General features: G+C 34.3%; 2 protein-coding genes across 4 annotated transcripts; one reads left to right on the top strand and one right to left on the bottom strand.

Moving 5' to 3' along the window:
* The first annotated feature begins 80 nt into the window (after positions 1–80).
* Positions 81–6698, top strand: LOC111025014 (uncharacterized). 2 transcript variants are annotated; one of them, XM_022302863.2, is made up of 8 exons: positions 81–241; positions 1646–1754; positions 2044–2149; positions 3572–3751; positions 4691–5155; positions 5372–5455; positions 5538–5638; positions 6356–6698. In XM_022302863.2, exons 2-7 carry the CDS (start codon positions 1707–1709, stop codon positions 5606–5608), a joined length of 954 nt encoding a protein of 317 aa, XP_022158555.1. In that variant the 5' UTR covers positions 81–241; positions 1646–1706; the 3' UTR covers positions 5609–5638; positions 6356–6698. The 2 variants fall into 2 exon arrangements, with proteins under 2 accessions (XP_022158555.1, XP_087980652.1); XM_088124526.1 differs by lacking the exon at positions 81–241 and adding an exon at positions 316–457.
* Positions 6699–7363: 665 nt separating this feature from the next.
* On the bottom strand, positions 7364–19819 carry LOC111025009 (binding protein). Of its 2 annotated transcripts, none has more exons than XM_022302854.2 (17): positions 19623–19819; positions 19206–19531; positions 18934–19094; positions 17656–18844; positions 17330–17521; positions 15714–16373; positions 15401–15577; positions 14942–15009; positions 14636–14858; positions 14453–14552; positions 14228–14343; positions 14100–14157; positions 9442–9593; positions 9153–9354; positions 8443–8595; positions 8299–8375; positions 7364–7658 (listed from the first exon to the last, which is right to left on the bottom strand). In XM_022302854.2, the coding sequence occupies exons 1-16, from the start codon at positions 19753–19755 to the stop codon at positions 8338–8340; spliced, it is 3948 nt and encodes a 1315-aa protein (XP_022158546.1). In that variant the 5' UTR covers positions 19756–19819; the 3' UTR covers positions 7364–7658; positions 8299–8337. The 2 variants fall into 2 exon arrangements, with proteins under 2 accessions (XP_022158546.1, XP_022158547.1); XM_022302855.2 differs by having other exon boundaries at positions 7364–7649.
* Between the last annotated feature and the right edge of the window lie 3264 nt (positions 19820–23083).

Genomic DNA, 23083 nt, shown 5'->3' with positions numbered 1-23083 from the left:
ATATATATTTTTTTTCAATATTAGAAGGAAAAAAAAAAAGAAAGTAAGACAAAGAACTGGTAATAAAAAAATAAAATAAAATAAAGCTTCTCAAAATATGAAAACTATTACCGCATAATTCGAATCGAACCAGACGACGAACACGAACAGGCGATCAAAATCAAAATTCCTTTCGCTCTCTCTAAATTCTTCCTCTTACGGAGCTTCCTCCAAGTATTCCTCCTTCTTCAATTGGATTCAGGTATGATCCGAACGCTCTATTTTCACGGAATCCATGTTTACAATTTTTGCCTCTTCTTCTTCTCTTGATTCTGTCTCCGCCTCCTCTCTTTCAGCGCCACTTGTTTCATGATTTCTACTGTTCTTTGCTGGTTTATAACTGTGTTAGGGTTTTTCCCTCCCTGTATTTACTTTTGTGGTTGTTGGCGGTCATTGCGGTGGAATTTTTGCCCAAACGGTGCGATCTCGGGGTTGTAACCTCCATATTAGAGTATTCTGTTGACACTGGAAGTTTTCCTTGTTCGTTAATCGTTGTTCTTGTTTATTTTTTCAGCTTCATGTTATGTTCGTTTCTGTTTAATTGCGTAGTTGTATTTTTGTTGCGATCATTTTTGGGGAGGGTAATTGTTAGACACTGGCAGGATGTTTATGCATGCACAATTTACCACAACTTTTGTGCCTAACCGTTGAAGGCCGAGGGCCAATGTTAAAAAACTTGTATATTACATGTCCAAATCAGTATTTGATAGGATCAGGTGGTGAACCAGAATAACAGGGTATGGTGTGACTTGGTGTCTTGAGAGCCTTGTGGTATGGCACTTGTCGCTAGGGTTAAGCTTATTTTGAATGGTTGTTATGGAGACCGGAACTCAATGATTTCATTTTATTGGTTTGCGTTGTTGGAATGAATTGTGTCCGTCGAGGCAGCTACTCCTGTGAATTGTCTTTTCTAGATAAATTTTTAACCAAACTATGCGTTTTTTTCTTGACTTAGGCTCTATTTTCTTTGTTATCTCTAAGGTTTTGTTGTGTCAGTATAGTCCACAATACATGTAGTTATTTTATTTTAACATAAGCCAGCAAACCATTCCCCTGTTACAAGAAAATAGACTCCAAGAATATTTCTCATGGTTGTAACTTAGTTTTTTCTCCCTACATGGATGTCATCTAGTGATATGTATTTCCGTTATTTTGTCAAAATATTGGGGAAGTGTTGAAATGAGAAAAATAGAAATGATTGGCTAAGGAGCTATGCAAGAAAATTTACATGTAAAGTATATCTAGATTCTGTATGATATTCCACATAGGACAAGCATTTTTTCATTCTCAAAAGGATGATATATTTTTCTGATTATTTAATTTTTATCCTAAAATGAATTCCTTCGATATGTCTTTTCTACAGTATTCCTGTTGAGGAGTGAAGTGAAGAATATGTTGAATTGCATGCCATGATAGATTTGTTCTTTCGTCTTACAACTACTTATTTTAGATTTTTTGACATGAACCTTGATTATATTTTTACTTCTGCGGTGATAACTTTATTGTCATCTGGAAGTTATTTGGTGTCGTCTCAAGTTGTATTTGGTGCACTGAACTGTCTGCTTAAGTCCCATCCTATCCATCTCAAGTATTTTTTATTCTTCAGAACCGTAGCGGAGGAACAGTGCCAGACAGTCTTTAGAAGTTGGCATATTTTGGACCCAAGAATGTCTAGTGGATCTATGAGAAGAGTCTCACGCCAAGATATTCAATTGGTAAGCTGATGTTGTTTTTGGTCCATCACTTATCTTTTCTCTCCCTCTTTCTCTCATATTTTTGGCATCAAAGTTATCAGTGGTATGGCAATGTCTAATGAAAATAGATAAAGCTAAAGTTGGTCTTGGTTGCTCCATTTCTTTTAGGCTCTTATTTATGATAAAAGAAACCATTCTGCTGCAATGTTTGGCAGAATCGTTATACAGGACACTTTTTTCTTTGACCCTCCAACTTTCTTTTTTATGAAACAATGGTGTGCTACATTATTTCCTTTCTGTCCAATGCTAGGTGCAAAATCTTATAGAACGATGCCTTCAGCTGTACATGAACCAAAAGGAAGTTGTGGAAACACTACTAAACCAAGCAAAAATTGAACCGGGTTTTACAGAACTTGGTAAGTGGTAACAATAAGTTCATAATTCTTGCTGCCTTTCTCCACCTTTGCATATGTGTTTGATGTATGGTGATTTAATGATAGATCAAAATAATCCCTAGTTTTTTTGCTCGGTAGCTTACTCAGGCAGTTCAGATTTATCATTTATATATGAACACATCAATTGGTCCACTTATGGTTAATTATTGTGTATTTTTCTAGGAGTCCATAGAATAAAAACTTCTACCACTTTTTTGTTTGTATGTTAATGTATCAAACTGCCCACTCTAAAGTGTTGGTTACTTTATAGTTGTCACAATGTATCTAACATGTAAATCTGATCTCTAGAAGTTGAATATCCTCATATCAGTGAGTAGTCTAGATGCTAGGTGATTTAATTAGTTTTGGCATGAAATTACAATTCAAATAGCAGGAATACGACATATTGAGCAGAGTGTCAATGTTAGAGATTCTCTCAGACATATTTAACTTGTGATCTAGGGTGTGTGATATTTATAATTTTAATTTGGGATACATTGGAACATACAAGAAAAATGTGGGGAACAAGTTGTGACACAATCAGGATGTGCAGGGTCATATTAAGCATTTTCTGCATGTTTTTTATTTGTACCCCAGCTGTGTTTCTGTCCTTATATTTATTAAAAATGGTAGTCTGTTGTTTTTTTTTGCATGCGTGTCTTTCCTGAGCTTTTAGTACTTTGATATAGATTAGTGCCTATGAGTACATGGTACCTAAAGGTTTTTCTGGTTGATGCTATCATTCTGGAAAACATCTACTGAACAGGAAGTTTGGATAGATGATCAACATAGCTTTAATGGGCTGTTTGATTATAAACATCAGGTATCTCATTCATGAGTTCTAACAATAAATCCGAGATTAGCGTCAACATTAATTTTAGAGCATCTTTAATCCAAAAATCTACTTAGATTTTCTGTGCTCATGAAGCTAGGTACAACATCTTGATGGCTTATGATATTGTGAGAAGTGGAGTAGGCTCGTGAATCATGATGATTTATTACATATGTTGTTTTCACTCATATTACCCTTTTTTGGAGTTTTTACGTCTCTTGAAATTTTGAGAATTTTCAATGAGAAGATTATACACCAGGATTTTTCTTTTCTTTTTTTTTCCTTCTTGAGAGCAACAAATTGAGGGCATGGGGTTTGAACCTCCAACCTCAAGGGAAGGAGTAGGTGCCAATTACTGTTGAGCTATACCCATATTGGCGAGATTATACATCAGAATTAATAATCATAATACTGCATTCCTGGTTTCTTTGTAATAGAAACATGATCCTAATGATAATGTGCCAAAAAATTTGTTAGTTTAATGTAATATTGACTTTGTGACAACTTTCTGATATCCTGTGGTAGATATTCTTATTGTCTTACGGCAATTTAATGTATTTCTTGCGCTCTAGTTTGGCAAAAACTTGAAGAAGAGAATCGTGAATTCTTCAGGGAGTATTATCTGAGATTAACGGTGAAGCATCAGATAGTTGAATTCAACAGGTTGCTAGAGCAACAAGTTCGGATGATGCAAATACAGGAAACTGGAGTTACTCCCCTGCCTATCTCCAATGGATCGCTTGTCCAACAAAGTGAGGCTGCTACGTAAATTTGCTTTGTTTGCCTTTTTCTTTATTTCTTTTCTTAAGCTTCTAGTGGTTTTCATCTGAAAATTTATTGTGCACGTAATTGATTATCATTTTGATTGCACATCACTGTTTTTTTCTAAAAGAAGATCAATAAATGGTGTGATTTTTCTCGTCTACTTTATCCAATGAAAAATAGTTGGTGTCAAGTTGAAACTGAAGAAATGACGAGAATAATTGATTACCCATCTTTATGTCATGATATTCTTGTGCTTTCTTCTCTGGTCCCTAAATTCTGGGGTTCAGGTAGTTGGTGTCAGGTTGAAGTGGAAAAGTGCTCTTTTGTTTTTCTATCCAATTCAGATATAAGACAAATCAGATAAAGGAAAAGAAGGGCACAATTTGTTTGTCACCGGCAAAAATAAGCACTATTTCTGCTGTCTTTAAAAGGATTGGTCGCAGAAATATAGTTTTGTTGTTGTTACTACAAAGCACCTCTATTTTATCAAGTTGTGATATTTAGTTGAGGTTCTATACTTTCATTAATAGCAAATATTCGTATACATTAGGATATGCCCAATCCATTAGAGATAAGATGTGTATTTACTCTGACTAAAGAGAAGATGTTTTATATTCAACTCCTTGTCATTGTCAAACAAAATGGTATGCATGAGATGGACATTTTAATTAGGAAGCTTGACAGTTGAAGGTAAAGACAACTATGTATCAAACATAGTGGTATACACATAACCTGAAGACATTATTATTTATTTAGGGAGGTCTGGGTTTCGGCTTTTGAAATTGGCTGAATGATGATTTTAGGTGAATTAACTTTTTGACTGATTCTAGTTTCTCATTTATCATGAATGTTCCTCTAGTAGTTATTTAATCTATCAGGCCCTTTATCAGGATTAACTTCAATAGTTGACCACCATCTTTGAACAGTGCACCAGAATCCAACATATACGGTATCTTCGTTGAAGCAAAATAATGTGCAGCATCCTTTTGGCAACAGCATGCCCAATCCATTTCCCAATGGTGCTGTGTCTTTGCACTCGAGAATGCATACGACAGTTGACATGTCTGCTCATGCAAGTAGGATTGAAGCACCATCATCCATACTTCCAACCCAAAGCTCAAATGTAGAGTTGAATGGTAGGACAATAAAATCAGAATCTGGATATTCAGGCAGTTCCTCTTACATGTATGGGGGTGCCGATGGCAATGTGGTGGAAGCACGCCAAACAATAGGAGATGTATCGGTGGCACCTTTCTCTGGCATGGAGTCCAATGCACAACCCTTGAATGAACCACTCCTCGAACCAGACACCTCCTCGTTTGGATTTCTCGGTCAGATTCCTAGGAACTTCAGCCTATCGGATCTAACAGCTGACTTTTCCCAGAGTTCAGGTCTGTGCTGTTTTCTCTCTGTTCTTGTTTGAAAGTTAGCAGTTGTATGTTCAAAAATTCTTTTTAAAATGCTTTGATATATTAGTTATATAGGACAATGAATTAAGAGGGTAAAAATTATAACAAATTTTAAAAATCTGGTGTAATGGTGAATTGAGCTTTAAGTGTCGGTTCCTTTATTACTGCTTGATACCAATATCTTGTATGATGTATCAGATATACTGGAGAGTTATGCTAGATCTCCTTTTCTCGCTACAGAAACTGAGAACTTTATGGATATTCGTGCAAGAGAACACCAAGGTGAAAATTTATTGTGACTATCACCAAATCCTTAAAATTTCACTAAAAGGATTCTACTGACTCCATTTTCTTGCATGTTTAGGAGACAATAAAAGGTCGTTGGATACCATATCAGAAGGCTTGAGTTATGAGGACTTTGGTAGTGACTCATGAGAAATGAGTACTCGGTTTAGTAAGTTTAAGGTACGCTTTTATATTTTTTATAAGCAACCATGCTTTCATTGAGATAAAATGAAAGAATAAACAAAAGGCATGTAGAAGACAAGCTCGACAACCAACCCATAAGAGGGGGGCAATCTAATAATTACAAAAATCCTTGGAGACCAACACCCAGGAGGAGGAATTAAATCTAATAAGTTTTCAAGGCCTTCATTAAAAATTCTGTTATTCCTCTCAAACCAAACACCCGAACGAAGTAGCCAAAAAAAAATGACCTGTCAGTGTCACGTACAAGGGGAAAAAAGCAACACCTCCACTTAAGAGCCAAAGAAATTAGAAAACCCTCCAAGAAACAATTCCAGATAGACCTTTTTTAATCCCATCTGATCTCTGAAATTCTGCACTTTTTTTTTTCTTTTTCTTTATTTTTTATTATTATAGGAAACGTGAGAAATGTATTTTAATCACACAAAAAAAAAAAAAAAGGAACAAACTGCGGGCAAGAGGAAATTTTGCACTTATTCCATTTTGGTTATTTTCTAATATTCTGTCTTAGTAACTTCCATAAATAGCTTCCATGCATAGATTAGAATTTTAGCAGTAAAGGCCAGAATGGACTTTTTGTTTGATTTAAAATTTGAAAATATAAAGAATACATATGAAATCTCATGATCAATATTAGATTTTTTCTCTGCTACAATGATTTACTTTCTTCGTGCTCATTTTTATTTGCTTCTGCAGGTCTTTATTTTCTTTTGGAAGAATAATGTTTGGGATTTTCAAACTGGGAATGCATCAGATTTGATTTAAAAAGAAAGCAGAAAGGAAAAAGCCTTTGTGGTTAAAACATGATTGAGATTGATTATACTGACATCAGTATGTAGTGGAGTAAGATTGGATCAACTTTAGAAATGTATGTAACAGTCATCGTTCAGTTTCTCATAGAATCATTTTGGTCTCAATTAATTTTATCTTTTTATAGAATTGTAGTTTGTTTGTCTCTCTTTTTTTTTTTGAGTCTAAAGTAAATGTAACAATTTTTAGATGACAATTGTATCTAAGTTATTAGACATGTTCATGTTGTCGTTTGTTTTCAATTAGTTTACAATTGGGAATCAGGCAAATAGTTTGGTTGGTGCCTTTTTTTTTTTTAATTATTATTATTTTATTCAAGTGGGGTGGTGTTCTGAACTTCAACATTGACCAAATTTTACAGTTTAAAATCTTAAACCTTTTGTAATGTTCTGAGCACACAAAGTCTCCAGTAATGCTCGAGATTCTGAATTTAACTGAGTTCATTGTTATGATGTTAATAAAGATGTCAATAAAATATCATTATGAAAGAAATTACAAAGAATTCCATAACTATTTCACATTTAAATAAATTAAGTTCTTTAATATCAGCATTTTTTGTAGAGTGGGAATTCAAATTTTGGATTTTTTTGGTTGAAAATATATGTTGTGATCAATTGGGATGTAATAGAATTGTTCTAATAAATGTCATTTATTTCACATTTAAACAAATAAAGTTCTTTAATATTAGCATTATTTTTTTTTTTTTTTGAGTTCATAGGTAGGGATTCAATCCGACTAAAAATATATGTTTTGACCAATTGGGATGTAATTGAACTATACTAATAAATGCAATTTATTTGCATTTAAATAAATTATATTCTTTAATATAAGCATTTTTTTCTTTTTTGAGTTCACGTGTGGAGTTTTTATTTTTATTTTTTTTTGTTGACAATATAGTCTTTAACTCGGTTGGAATTAATAGAACTGTTCCAATATTTGAGTTCTGATCTACAAAAAAAAAAAAAAATATTGACAAATTTACAGACAGGAAAGATTTGTAAACTTATAAAAAGCATAGTAATACAACATAAGCATTAGATGTTTTGGTTCTGTTTTCTCCGTTTTCCAGATGCTTCAGGAATTGTGAGATCTGATGCTAAAGGTTTCTTTAAAGTACAAAACCTTGCTTTGTATGTCACATAATCACAACACTTCCTATTGCTTCACTCGTACCTTGTAACTGCACAACCTGAAAGATTTGTCAAGCAAATAAAACAACCTCCTGTGCAGGCAATCCTTTCTTTTTTTAATCGCTTACGATATTATATTTCTAACCAAAGGAGGGATTTCGACTTTAAACTTAAAGAGTCATTTAAAGAGATGTTAGTGCTTCATCACATACAAATAATTTATCCCAACTAATTAGTTATTGAGTATATTTGAGAGATGGTAACCATCTAACTACGTCTAAGAGTCAATCTTAATATAGTTTAAGAAATCAGATATCAAAGTCTCTGACTTATGGATTATAGGCTCAAAACCTCTTCTTATTTACAAATAGTGTTCTAAAAGAAAATCGAGCAATATAATGGTTGAAAAATACTTAGGTCCTAATGGGTGAAAACCTATCTTGTCCTCACCGTCCTTGAATGTTTGACAACTAAGAGAGAAAAATGCAAAAATAATTTCAATGGTCAATTTTTTAATTGTGGTTAGGATAGAAATAGGTTCTCCCAGGTCATGTTTTAATATTTTCCTTAAATGTTAAAAAGAACACCAAGCACTAAAAGGTTATCAATCTGTAGTTTTGTACAATTTTCTGTTATTTGTGGCACAATCAGAATGAAGTGTCAGAGGGAGGCAAATACAAGAGGCAGAAGTCAACTTACAAAGGCTAAACATTCAAGTGCGTGCAGAAATGCCTCCCTTTATATGGGACTTCTCCTAGCTCGCGACTTGGAGGTTCCTGCAAAATGGGGGCAGCGCATCAATGGAAATCCAAAAAAATGAAATATTGAGCTTATAATACATACCTTCATTCTCAACTTGGGGTGATTGAATTTCAGTATCAGATGTTTCTGACTCTGTCAGCTCACTAGAAGCACCAGAATCTTCGGAGTCGACGAACTTAGGTTCTGAATTGCCATTCATAGATTCGGCACCTTCAGATGATTCAGTGTCTTCATCTGCAAGCATGATCTTATGTTAAGAGTTCCAGCCAATGATAGTATTACACTATTTATTACATTAAAAAAGGGTACAAACTACAAAATACGCATATTTTGCTGCATTCTCCCAGCAGAAAGATTACGAGTATTTCCCGTTTCTTGTTTCTTTCAAATTTATTAAGAAACTTAAGTATTTTACAACTATTTATGTTTCTTGTTTCTAATTTTTTTGAAACATTATCAAAATGATATAGAAAGTTTAGAAACAATCAAAAGAAGTTTCTTTGTTTCTTGATTTCGTTTTCAATTTGTTACAAAACATAGATATAAATATTGTTTGATCAACCTTGAATTCATGGGATGATAGGGCTATGTAATTCTATTTTTCTTTATTAAAAATAAAGAGATAGAAATAATAAACGAGAACGTTACCAAACCGGTCCTACAATATCGGATTATAAAAAATTAGACGCAATAATAGTAATATGCCAACTTTTATTCTTCCTAATACGTGTTTAGAGCCAAGGAACACAGTGGAAAAGAACAATGAAAATGAGTTGGTGGATTAAACCAACCTTCAGTAATTTCGGACCCAGGAGCATCTTCTCCATTTTTCGCCGATACAGAAGAAGCTTCAATATTACTAATCCTCTGTTGATGAACTTGGGCGTTTCTAGCAGTCACTTCCTGCTCCTTTCTTTCCATATGAGTTTTGTTTAGCTTTTCCTCGAATTCTTCAATGTACAACTTGAGCTCTGGTTTTGCAAATTTCTTACTCTGGAATAAAATATGGAGAGATGAGAACTTTTCACTTCATATGTTAGGGTACGTGAGCAATAGCCAAATAAGCTCATAAGCTCATACCTTGTTTACGATGCTTTTGAAATGTTCCATTACAGAGTCCTCCAATACAACATGTTCATATGTCTTGAATGAATCTATCAGCTTTTTCATTCCCTTTTCGGTGAAACCAAGCTGAGAAAGGCAATATGAAATATATTCCCACTGTCTAACATCTGCAAACAGATAATAGTCATTAGTTCAAAACATCATAATGCATATAAATGGAGAACTTGATACTTGATACTTCGTACCAAAAAGTAAGGTTATAGCCATCATGGTTAAACAGAGAAGACATAAAACTTGAAAGAGATGGATTATATCTAAGATGGAATGTAGAATGCAGTTTACAATCTGTAAGAATAATAGTACAAGGAATTAAAATCAATACTATAAACATTCAAAATTTTTAGGTTTATTTTATGAAATGTAGCAGAAGATATCTTTTAAGTACTAGCACCCCAAGCGTTCTCTTTTTCCAAAATTAGCAGTCCAAAGTTTGAAATTGAATTACCACATTGTGGAGTCTGTCTTAATAAGAAAACTACCAAAGCTATGCTTGTTAACCAAGGGGAAATAGTATCAATTCCATGACTTATAATAGATATTTCCAAAGGTTTGATACTAGCAATTTAGTCCAATTAACACGGATTTTAGCTTAAATTAGACTCGAGTTAATTTGAAGATACTAGACGTGGCTCTTGTAAGAGTTTGACACAAACCGAGAGAAAGAGAGCGTCCTGGGGAAAATAAACATTTATTTTCATCCAAAACTTTTGGGTGTTGTTGATGTAGTGAATTGACTGCTTATTTCCCACGCAATTTCCCCTCAAGGACTTGTTGGTTTGTACATTTGTTGTTAGAATTGTTAGTTTCTCGACTGGTTTAGTTGGTGAGAAGGCAACATCTATGAAAAGAATTTTATGCCTACGTTTTCTAATTAACTATATTGAATCGATGTTTGTTAGTATTCTTCCAAATTCCAATCCTAGGGGTATAGTATGGTCTGGTTGAGTCTGAGTCTAAAAAAGGATTTTGCTTGATAATAAATTAGGGTATCATTATCACCGAACACTTTGTTTTTGCAACTGTGATTCTTATGCAAGTGTGCATGCACATATACATGGATTAAGTTCTATAGCTGGTGTCAAGCACTTTACCGTAATCCAATAGAAATATACCTTCTTTTGTACATGCAAAGTGACTTGCGCCTTGTGAACAAGGTAGTACCTACTTCACGAGCAACAAGTAAGCAAAAGGGGAGCGCAGCTTGGTGCAGTGCAACCTTTTCTTTCTTGTTCTCCATCCTTTTTAGCAAAATTTCTATTTTCCAGCAAGCTCCTCATAGCAGATCATGTTACGGATTATCCTTCATACTATCATAGACCTTAACTCTCAGATGGAGGTTGATATGGATGTTCCTCTGCCTTACATTTAAGCATATAACCTACAGGTCCATAGGAGGATAGGACAAGCCTACCATTTGAGGACTTCCAACGAATCTAAACTAATATCAAGGACAAGCCTACCATTTGAGGACTTCCAACGAATCTAAACTGATATCAGCTAAGTCTCCAATCTAGCTTATTTTCAAGAAGATACTATAACTAAGCCTCCAAAGATGAGAGAACCATTTTTGGCTAGTACTGTTGTTACTGTCAGCTTTGGAAGGTCACATCCTTTTTCTAATTCAAAACAATCAATTCACAAGTAATCAAAGCTATTTATTCATGTAGCATAGGCATTCCAACTTCCAAAAGACACTAAATCATATGACCTTTGTAAGGCCGTCTTAGAGAGCATTGTAATGTTAGCATATACCTTTTACATTTTCCATTCGAAGTCTTTGATTGCACTTCTAACCTATTTATAACTTTGCAAGACTTAGATCCCCAAAGCCCGTATTTGAAGAGATTCAGATGTGTTAGGCCAACACTATTGGATGTTTGCTTGCTCGAGCAAGGAGGGATCCACTCATTATTGAGGAGAAAGATTAAAAGGCACTAGGCTAAAATTCATGAACCCAAAATTTGAATGAAGTAGAAGATTTAAATTTAAGCAGAGGATGTAAGGCTACAGAGGATTGTTATATCCAGCATTCCTGTGAAGGCAGAATGGGGGTATGATTGGATTTGTATAGTTTGAGATTGAGAAGTAGAGCTTATCTCAAACTTCAAAATGAGGTCATCCCAACTTTAGTAGATAACTTGACTTGACAACCTACACTTATAAATGGGTTTGCCCTCGTGGAAGGGGTATTCCAATTTAGCCTAAATTCTCTTATCTCTTTCTCAAACTAAAATTCCTTTCCTTTCCTTTCCTCAATTGATGACTTGACTTTAACAAAACACCACATAAATGTCAACTTCAATCATTTGCGGCCTTCTCTCTCTAATGGGCAAATGAGATGTGTTTTTCTGGTATCCAACTCCAACCACCACAATTTAGTCATTTTCAACAAAAGCCCCTCAATTATTTCAAAAGACAAAACAAAACAAAAGCCCCTCAAGCCTCCTTTGTGACCAACTTGAGTCATCATCATCTATGCTAAGAACTCTTGAACCATCATCAAATTTGTTAGGTTTTCAAGTCATTTCAAGACAATAAATCTCCAACTTCAGTTCACAACTATGACAGTTTGAAAGAACTGCAATGATCTTGACCAAAACTTCAAATACATGGCTCAAGTCATCTCACACAACAATTTACACCTATAAATAGGACTCCACTCCTGGACAAATGACATATTCACTTTGGCTTATCACTTCCTCGTCCAACTAGTCATTGTCTCTTCTTTCTCCCTCACTTTAATCTCTCTCATTATCAATCTAGAACTTCCTAACTCCACCAATTATTTAACTGATGAATAGAATAACTCAGTGTTTTCAAAGCACAAGGCATACTCTAGGGCAGCAAATCTCTTGATGGAGGCAACACAAAGTGCTACCTTAGTGAAGTGAGACACACTTTAATAAATAAATTATATATATAGACATATAGTATAAATTTATAGTAAATGTAGAGATCTTACTAAAAAACCTTTAGAAATGTCCACATCCAACCCATCCATTATAACTTTCTCTCTATTCCCAATCCTGCTGCCGCCCAGCCAGAGCCTCCCTTTCTTGGATTGAAAACTGTATCACTTAATGTTTTTCTAGGTCATTTCATTTCCATTTTCCAGCCTTACTGTTGCAACTTCTTTTTCATTTCATGCTTCATATTTTTCCCCTACTTTTCTGTGTTCCATTAGTAAATTCCTTCTCATCTTTTGATTACCCATTAATACTTTCATCTAAGTCAATTTTCAATGAAGTAGTTTCTTCAACATTTAAACTACAGCTGAAAAATTAAAGGCCAGCCACATATGCAATCCTCATTGAAAATAGTTGCTTCGTTAATAGAAGCCTCAGATTTATTCAAAGCCAACCCAAAATGAAGGTGTTATGATCCCCATTGGCGATTAGAAAAAAATGAATATTCCTTGCCTTCTGGCTTCCCTCCCCCTAACTTCCTTTATTTATAACCAACTCAACCCTAGCTAATTGTCATAATGCCCCTACTAATATCCTAATAATATTTTCAATATATCCCTATTAGGACAAAAGGAAACTACAGTGAGAGTTGTGCTATTCAATTTTTGAACAAAAATCACAAGGAAACAGGAAAGTGTGGACCTGCCGCACCTTTCTTTTGATGTTAGAAAGTGGTACTGGCTTCAAATTTTGCAGATGTGAGGAGGCTGGTCTGTTCGTAGGGGTTTCCTATGTTTGAATGGAATGTTTGAGTTTTCTTTATTATGGCCATTTCTCTTCTTTTGGCTTAAACTGTTCAGCTGAAGAGTTTGCCCACCCCAATCACCATAGGTGTTCATCTCACTATTCCTCAACAATGGCAAGGGAAACTAATAGCGCACAATGGCAAGGGCAGGTACCTCAAATTATAGTGCACGCCCTGAGTGCGCCTTGAAAAGGCTTGAATAACTTGAATAGCGCATTACAAAACTATAAAGCTGAATACTCTATGATATTTCTCCTCTTCTCCACATGCAAATAGTATGTGATTGTGATATTCTAATCACCACAATCCACATTGAGCACATAGCATATGAAAGATCCTCTAATACTATTAGAAGAACTTGAGTGCCACAAAACAAGTTAAATATGAATCAATAATAATGTATCGGGTATTAATAATATTATATATTAAATAATTTGGTGCCTTGATTAAAGAAGTCATACCAGGATGGCATCATGTAAGCGAGTACAAAATCAAATTTTAGCTAGCAGCATAGTGGGAAGCAATAAATTGGAAAACATGCATACGAAGTGAAGAGTTCTATGGCACTGTGCAGCGAGGGCTCTTCTTTGGCATCTTTGGAAAGAGAGAAATAGTAGACTTTTTTAGGACAAATCAGTCCCTTTAGATTCTTTTTATGTGAATACAAAGCATACAGCTTCTTGGCGGGCCACAATCCAAAAGAAGGCTTTTGAAAACTACAGTCTTTTTTTGATTTCACAGAATTGGAAGAATGCGATTGTATAGTTCTCTTTGGGGAGGGTTCTCTCTACCCTCCGCCTTTAGGTTGTTCTCGCCTTTTTGGCTCTTTTGATTTGAATGCATTCTCTTTGTTTCTTATAAAAAAAAAAAAAAAAAAAATCTGAAGAGTTTAAAATTATTACCTGAAACTCCACCAAACCTATTGCAAAGCTTTTCAACGAGGGACTCCATTTGTTTATCCTAGAGAAACATGATAAGTAATTAGTTTTAGAAATTTTAGTCTAGATTCATCTGATTCAACTCCCATTACCCTCTTGATGGAGCCAATCAGGAACTGCATAATGTTGCAAAATGACTCTCTCTGCAGATTTTGGTTAGAAAGTTTCCCCAATATATCTGGTAGTAAGTTGTAAATAGGATTTGCGCCTGTTTGTAAGGAAATGGAAACAAATATTTGATATGAGAAAAAACCAATTCGAGCAGTGAACAAAATGTAACCATTAATAAAAACTTTACTTGATGTTACAAAGAATACCTTTCTTAGACAACTCGTGAAAAAATAGTTTGGCCAAATTTGATATTCTCTCATCCTCATCTTCTAAACGTAGAGTCATTTCGTTTATATAACCTTTTACCTAATCACAAATATCAAATTAGCCTACTTCAAATACAAGCAAATAAATTAGTAAAGCTAGGAACAATATTGGAACAACCAAACCTTCATCATATCATTTAATATGAGATGGGAAAGCACCAACACAGCATTCTTCCTAACAGATTTTGAAGGATCCTTCAACCTTGCGTACATATTTTCAGTCCATGGTTCCAAAAGATTAGGGAACCGAACAGCCAAATCGCCTAAAGCAATAGTGCAATTGGAACGAACAATATCTGATGGTGCAGTTTCTACAACCGTGAAAAGTAGTTGAAGATTTGCGTTGCTGAAAGTTCATTTATTTGGAAGTCAGGAAATATTTATTTCAATTCCCACACACACACACGCACACACAGACTGAGGTCTCACCAAAAATCTGCATCAATGATCATCAAACGACATAAAGCAAGCATTGCAGATGCTTGTAGATCTGGGAACTGCAAGAAAAAGATGGAAGTAGACAATATGAACAATCCAAATTAAAATTTTTAACATTCAAATAAATAATAGAAACTAAAAAGAACGGTTCTAATATTTGAAATATTTATACAACGCAGAAAATAATATGCCACCAACACGTTACAACTTTCCATAGAAATCATATTACTCAAAAGCTTTTCAAGCTCGCTTGGTATTGCATTTCTGCAATTGCTTTTGACATATTTGAATGTATGAAGGAATGAGTATCATGTAAATTTCACTTCGCAAAACATCACGAGCAAAGAGAAACAAATGAAAACATTCCCACAATATGATGAACAGACGATACACCAAGTAAATGAATAAAACAATTCATCAAGAGTACAGAAATAACGGGATCACAATCACCTTATGCATTAGGTTGAAATTTCTGCAAAGTTTGGAAAGAAACGGTGCACAGTGTCCTATTAAATTCTTCCCTCCTGAATCACCAGAAACAATTTCTTTTTCTGCCTTCTCTGAAAGAGAATCAACAATTGCATCTTCAGATGCAGCAAGGCCTAGCTCAGCATTGATGCCATCTTCCTGCAAGAATTCTAATGTCACATTTTATATTACAAACATAAGTTTTGTAGATAATAGATATGTAGTTAAAAAAAAGTACGACGAATAACTATATCCTGGTCTCATAACTGATTCATTATACAAAACCGGATCTCACCTTCACGCCATTAGCTACTGTTGCACCATTTCCGTGTACAGTCTGACCATCAACAACCATTTTTTCCTTCGCTTTCTGTTTCTGGATCTTTCGGGTGCACGATTCAATATATACTAATTGATTCATGGCTACATGACTTACGATAAATAAATATCTACTAAGTTTCCCTATTTGAACAGTAGTTAATACGACACTGTTTCCACCTTCAATGTCATTTTGGGGCTCGTCTTCCTTGTTACCGTTAAAAACAGAAGTAAGAGAATCTTTAACCAAATTTGCGGCTAAGTTTTCTGGATATGGATGGATTGAATATATAGCTGCTATAGTTTTATCGGCAGCAGCAAACCATATCTTCTCTGGAAGCCAAGAACTAGTAATCAAACTTTCCAGCATATCAAACACCCGGCTGCAATTACCAGCCAATAACTTTTTTTTGTCATCTTCAGACAGTCTTTGGATGGCAATGCATGCGGTCCGGGCAAGCAAAGGGTCCACCTTAGACCATCGACCAAACCCGATATCAACAATGTCCTGTATATGGGAGCCAACGATGCCAGCAGATGATTTTGTAGCCATGCAAAGAACAGATAATGCACCTCGGCTTTGCTCTGCTGTAGTTCCACCAACGTTAAAGCAAAAGAAATCCCATAAAGCTGATATCTGGAGAAAAGAAAAAAAAATTAAAAAAATATTTTTAATTATGTTATCCATTCCATGGTCGAAATCCATTAAGCATTCATAAAGGTGGAGATAAGTGTCCCATTAAAAAGTATAACTCTAAAATCACAATAGTAAACGAGCAACCTTTTCAGATGTCATCATATGACATAACCGAACTTATACTCTGTACCCCAATTTAGGCACGTCGATCTAATCTGTCAAAGCTGATATCTTCAAGTAACCGAAGAAATAGGTATTCATATTTCGTTCTAGTAAATTCACATTCCTTGAATTGTTCGTGGTTGTGTATGCCAATCTAAAGTTAAAACTATTTCGAAAGTTCTACGTATGTTCCTTGTGAATAAACTATATATCATAGAAAGGAGTTTATATTGGCAAGTAATTTTTACTTTTTAAATCCGAGCCAGTATCTAACTCATTCAGATACCACTCAGACTACCAAATATATTAGAAAATTAATTTTAGTTTCAAAAATACTTATCAACTTAGCTTCTCATACGCTTTCGCTACCATTTATTTCCAGACGGTTAAAATTACGACAAATATATGTCGAATTACAACGTAAGATAGTCCAGATTTTGTTTTTTTTTTCTTCTTTTAAGTATTTACAAGCCTAGCATGTCTATTTTCTTAATTTGGCATGTGCCATCCTCATCTTAAAATGAATTGTTTTTAGCTAAATGACAGTATTCTTGAGGTCGGGGATTACCATATTTGTTGTACTAAAAGATGAAAAAAAATATCTCAAAAGTAATTTGGCCCCTATAACTCTTAATTGGCTGCCGTAAAAGTCTTTTCTTGCGAGCAGTATTCGCTTGAAATTTTTAACTGTCATAATTCATAATAAACGATATTCACGCTAAATTTCCCAGAAAGGTGCTAACTTGCTACTTGCTAGGCAAAGATGTAAGACAGAGTCATAAGGCGAGGCATACCGTGCTACTAGATATATCACCTTTAGATACCAAGGCATCAATCATAAACTCCAGAGCTGCTAGATCTCCAATATTTGAATCAATGGCAAGATGTAGAAGACTTTTAGCAGTTTCAACTGGGTTTTTTGTTATGTATATTGTTAGGAAGGCGTTCTCAACAGCTTCGTAGATGGATTTATCTTGAGAAAATGCCTACAAAACAAAGAAATATAAACGAATAAATTGGACGTCTACAAAAGAACTGTCAGAAGTGAATGATATATAGAGAATAAACATAAAAATTTCGACAAATTTAAGCCTTGATATATGACTAAAAGTTTGCATACCAGCGGCAACATCTTACGGAGACAAGCCTCTGAGCCATCAATTTGGAATTGTCTACACCTCATCAACAAAAGAATTGTATTCTCAACGTCAGTGACGGAAGAAGAAGCCATTAACTGAACTAGGGTTGGCATTATTTCTGATATACATGTCGAAAACCTCAAGCCAGCCTCCAGAGATGCAACCAACGCCCTGATCTGCTCCATGTTTCGAACATCCAAAGTCAAATCGTCCTTCTGAACAACCGCTTCTTCCCTTTGAGAAGGATAGCTATCAGGCAAACTATCTTGCTGGTTCCCTGCCCCACCTTCTGTAAGGCTATTATCAACTTCACCATCACCATTAATGATATCATCATCAAATAGCGAGCCAGCTACCACATTTTCTGAGGACTTTTCTGGTTCAAGCTCGTCTAATTTCTTCTTATACTGCTCCAAAGTTGCTTCAAATGAAGCTAATCGTAGCTGTGGACCAAATGGGTTATGCTGCAACATAGTGATGAGCAATTGCAATGCAGATTTCCTGACAATTGCACTCTTATCCTCCAACCTTCCAGCAGCAATTGCTGCCACTTCATTCCACAAACCGATAGAAACAGAATGTTCTTCACATAGTTCAGCCCAAACCTGAAGAACTCGACTCCTTGTGTAAGCTGAAACATCCCGACAACGTTCAAGCAAGATTTCTAGCATTGCCTGCTTGGTTCGAAGACGAACTGATTTACAACTCTGTTCACCTTCAATATTGCAAAATGCTTTAGCAACCAACTTACCAAGAACCCCTACCAGAGCATTCCTTATTTTATAGGATTCACCCCCAAAATGTGGGATCAGAAGTCCTATGTTGGTTGAGAACAACTTTGGGAGCCTGTCAGCGAGCTCCACAAGGAATCGGCCTATGTTTTCAGCCCCACCTGTGTCTTTAACATAGTCCTTCGGATTAGTCTTTCCAACCTCTCTGATAAGAGAGATCGCCAGAATTCCATCAGAATATTTCTTCTCTGCCCCAGCAACAGCGTCAGCCATGTGGGTAACGATATAATCGTACTTATGAATAAGATGCATAATTGAGGCACATGATTGCATCGTAAAGTGATATTTTGTAGAACAAGCACCAATTATACGACACAGAGCATCCTTCGTATCAACGTCCTTCAAAAGGATTGGATTCTCGAACATCGAGAACACGTTTCTATAGAAAACTCAAGATTAACAATAAAAATTAAATTACAGTAAATACACAGGGGAATTGTTTTCACCAACATAAGTTATAGTACGTACTTTGCGATAAAAGACAGGTAGTTCTCATCTGGGTCTGACGAACCAAAGAGCAACGAGATATTGATCTCCAGTGAATTGGCAATCAAGTTCAAAATACGGCCCCTCTGCATTTCCCAGTTCCATGAACTTCTGGGCATTTTTTTCCGAGTACTAGCTGTCACCTGAACGCATGATTGAAGGAGCTGGGTGAGTTTCAAATTAAACCAACGGAACCATCAAATTTTAAATTATTTAGAAAGCAAAAAAGGACTAGCGTAGAGGAAATTGTAAACCTTCGAATTGTTGCTGCTACTAACGGTGGATTCCTCACTGACGACGATATTAAGGAGGAAAAACGTATATATTTTAAAAGCATTACGATGCGACGCAATCTGATCGAGCACCGGAGCGTCGCCATCACTACTACTTGGGGAAGCACGCGCGAGTGAATCGATGTTCGGAAGAAGAACACTGAAATTTGACCGAAGACTCTCGACAATATTCAACTTACAGGAGGGAGAAAGGTTATTATATTCCCGAATCAACGAGTACACTCGATCAAAAGTATCCTGCTCTTCCACGCAGAAGATCTCCTTGTCGGAGAGATCGAAAGAAACACCTATCAAAATTCAACAAAATGAAGAACGTAAATGGAAAATTAACCCCAAAAAAGACGCGGAAAAGCTTGTAACAGTAGGGGCACGACGAACCTTTGACGAATTCTTCGAGTTGGGAGGGGCGAAGCGATGCGATTTCAGTGGGATTCTGAACGCAGAGGCGATTGTCGTCGAAGTCTTGCTCGAGAGCTCGAAGGGTTTGGGGGAAGACGAAATGAGAAGCCATGGGAGAGAAATTAGGGAGAAATGGAGAAGGAGCTTTCAGTTTGATGGAGTGCCCAATTTCAAATTCAGTGGGTTTTTCAACGAGCGGGAAGAAGCTCTCGTATCGGGTCGGGTCATAGGGTCGGGTCGGGATGGTTTTGATAGGGTTTTTTTTTTTTTAAATCGCACGGTTTTTTTATATTTGAACTATTTTGGGGGGTTTGAAAAATATTTTCCTGCTTTTGAGAGTGATTTTTTTTTTAATTTTTTTTCTCATAGTTTTTTTTTATGGAGGATCTATTATTTGAAACTAATTGGCCTGTGTCTGTAAAAAAAACTAGCTATAAATTTATAAGTCAAAAGAGTAGGTCGATGGGAAGTATGAAGATTTGAATCTCCGACTTAATGAAGGAAATACATATGCTTACCTCTAAGCTATGTTCAGCTTGTTATTTTCTTATTATAAAAGCTATTGCACTATAGGATCGTTTGTTTTCAAGGATCTAAGGTGTATTATATCTTGTGACTCGTTTGGTAACGTTTTCGTTTCTTATTTATGTTTTCTCATTTTTAACAAAGAAAAATAGAATTGCATAGCTTCAACATTCATGGATTCAAGAATGATAAAATACATATATAGTTGTCAAATATTTAAATTTCTTAACAAAATTGAAAAACAAGAAACATAGTAATGCTACCAAACGAACCCTTAGAATTAGAAATTTTATATGCCTCAAAATTCAGACAACAGATGTCTTGCATCTATAGATAATCACCATGTAAGAAAATTACAAAAACTCTATTTGGTTTAACACTTTGTAATTTAGAAGTTGACTTTTATGCATTTATTAATTTATAGCTTTTTTATCAATTTAATTTATATTAAATTTTAATATTATTATGTAGAGCGCATTAATTTATATTAATTTGATATGCTTATAAAATATTTAATATTAACTTGAACTTTTTTCTCAAAAGAAAACTATATAAATGCTGGCATTTTATTGGATCATATCTTTATGTTATCAAATTAGAAAAAAAAAATTGAGAGGAATAATTTTGGTTTTTATGGATTTCTTTTCCATATAATTAATATCAATTTTAAGAAAATTTTAAGAAAATTTATCAACCAAAGAAATCAAGATATTATATAATTTAATTGAAGTTTATTTTATATGTAAATGTAATATATAAATATATGTAACTGCAAAGTTGTTTATTAGTGAATGGGTATATTAATTTATTTTAATTGTAAAATTAAATAATATAAAATAAAGAAAATCGTGAAAGATAATATATATATACGAAAAAAGAATGAACGATACAAAATGTAAAGTGAGATGTCACATAGAAATCTTGGAAAAACTCATGTTTCAAGAGAGCATCCAAAACGCTCTCTAAGTGCCTCCCATATGAGTATCTTAAGATACCCGAACACCTTATATCCTACATTGTAATAAAACAAACGTGGAAATCTATGTGACTGGTTCATAGGAATTTTAGATTCTCACAAGACAACTAGGCCTAAGGTTGTTTGTTTTTCTCTCATCAATATCCACGAGTGTCCTGAGCATGAAAAATAATTAAGGGTAAAATAAATTATACAACTTTGGAGTCCATTAAAACCCTAACTTAATAATTTCACCAATTAAAACCCTAAACTTTGTTGGTTGAGAATAACACCTTACACTAATAACTATAATTAAAACTTTAAACTTATTTAAATGGCTCCATTTATACCATCAATTACATTGGATTAGTACATTAATAGACCCTTTAGAGATGATAATTACACAAATTGATCCATTCTACAAAATTTACATTTTTGTCTTAAAATACCCTCCTTCTTTAAGATGGAACTCATATGCATTTTACCAATATACCATTTTTATATACATGTAATTATTATTAAGATATAAAAATTCAAAATAGAAAAAATGGTTGATTTGGATCGTTTATATTTTAAATCTCGAAATTTATGCACCTCTTCACTCTCCTAAAAAGAATTTCCCAAATTTTTAGTTATCTATTTCTCTTTATTCATTCGTCTTCTTTTCTCTCGCTTTTCATCATTGTTTCCAGCAGGTCGTCTCCTCATCTTTTTAGTGTTCTCCGTTCTCTGTCGTTACCGTCTCCGGCAGCCCATTTTCAATTCGCTCGCTTTTCACCATTGTTTTCGGTAGCCCGTTTTCTGCTGTTTACGTTTTAAAATTTCTAGGTTTGTTTTTTATTTCTGATTTTGGGTGTTTGATTTTGGGGTACTTAAAAAGGTTTCGATGGTAACGTGTCGTATATATTTTATTATGTAGGTTATTTGCTTTGTTTGTTAATTATAGATGGATGTAGTTGTATATAATTTATAGTTCATATATAAGCTATAGTTTATAGCTGGATATAGTTTATATCTCCATATAAGTATATATTATAATGGTTATAGTTTACTTCCGATATAGTTCATATCTCCATATAAATGACAATGTAGGCGATAAACAATAAATATATATATATATATATATATATATATATATATATATATACACGCAAGACAGAAACGAAAAGGATGAAACCACACTACTCCCCTGTCGTCTTAACTCATTATGTCGACAAGTTTACCCTCCTAAAATGTAATGCTCTTCGGCGAATATTAGTGAGTCAAATATTGTGTGTTTGAAATGCATTGAAATTGAACCAAAAATTGGAATGAAATGAAAAAACTAATTATAATAAATATAAATGCCATGAATAAGGACAAATTTGGCATTTGAGAAAAGTTATAAATCGAGAAATCTAAAACTATAAAATTTATAAACATTAGACAATTGTGAAAATAATTTTTCAAAACAGTCCGTCCATGACATTATCTTTTACATTTTATTAGAAAACTGTTGAATTAAGAGTGTATATGTGAAAGTTATCATTTTATATTAATTAAGAAGGAAAACACACAATCAAATGCACGAGTAGGATTGAAATAATGCTAAAGAGTATTTGTAAAGTTCTTAGAAATATTTTTAGACGTTAGAAGTTTTCTACATTTGTGTATGTTAGTGCAAGTAATGATTCATGAATACTCTTTAGACAAGAATGTGTTATTGACTAAGATTATATCAAACATGCAAGAAAATTTAACTAATATTAGGATGCAATTGCAAGTAAGAAAATAAATTTATTATTATATATTAGGGTTGTTCTTGACCTTAGATATAACTTGGATGGTGTGAATTATTATTTTCATGAATTGTCGAGGAAAAAAGTGTAAGAACGTAGACAAATAAGGTTGAAAAGCATTAAAACATGGACAAATAAGATTGAAGAAGCATTGCAAATAAGGTTGAAAAAGCATTAAAACG

This window comes from Momordica charantia, assembly GCF_013281855.1.
Source record: "Momordica charantia cultivar OHB3-1 chromosome 5 unlocalized genomic scaffold, Mcharantia_2.0 BLBB01000005.1, whole genome shotgun sequence".
In the NCBI taxonomy this organism is placed as follows: domain Eukaryota; kingdom Viridiplantae; phylum Streptophyta; class Magnoliopsida; order Cucurbitales; family Cucurbitaceae; genus Momordica; species Momordica charantia.
Note: the sequence above shows the minus strand (reverse complement) of the source record. Positions and strands in the feature narration are given on the sequence as shown.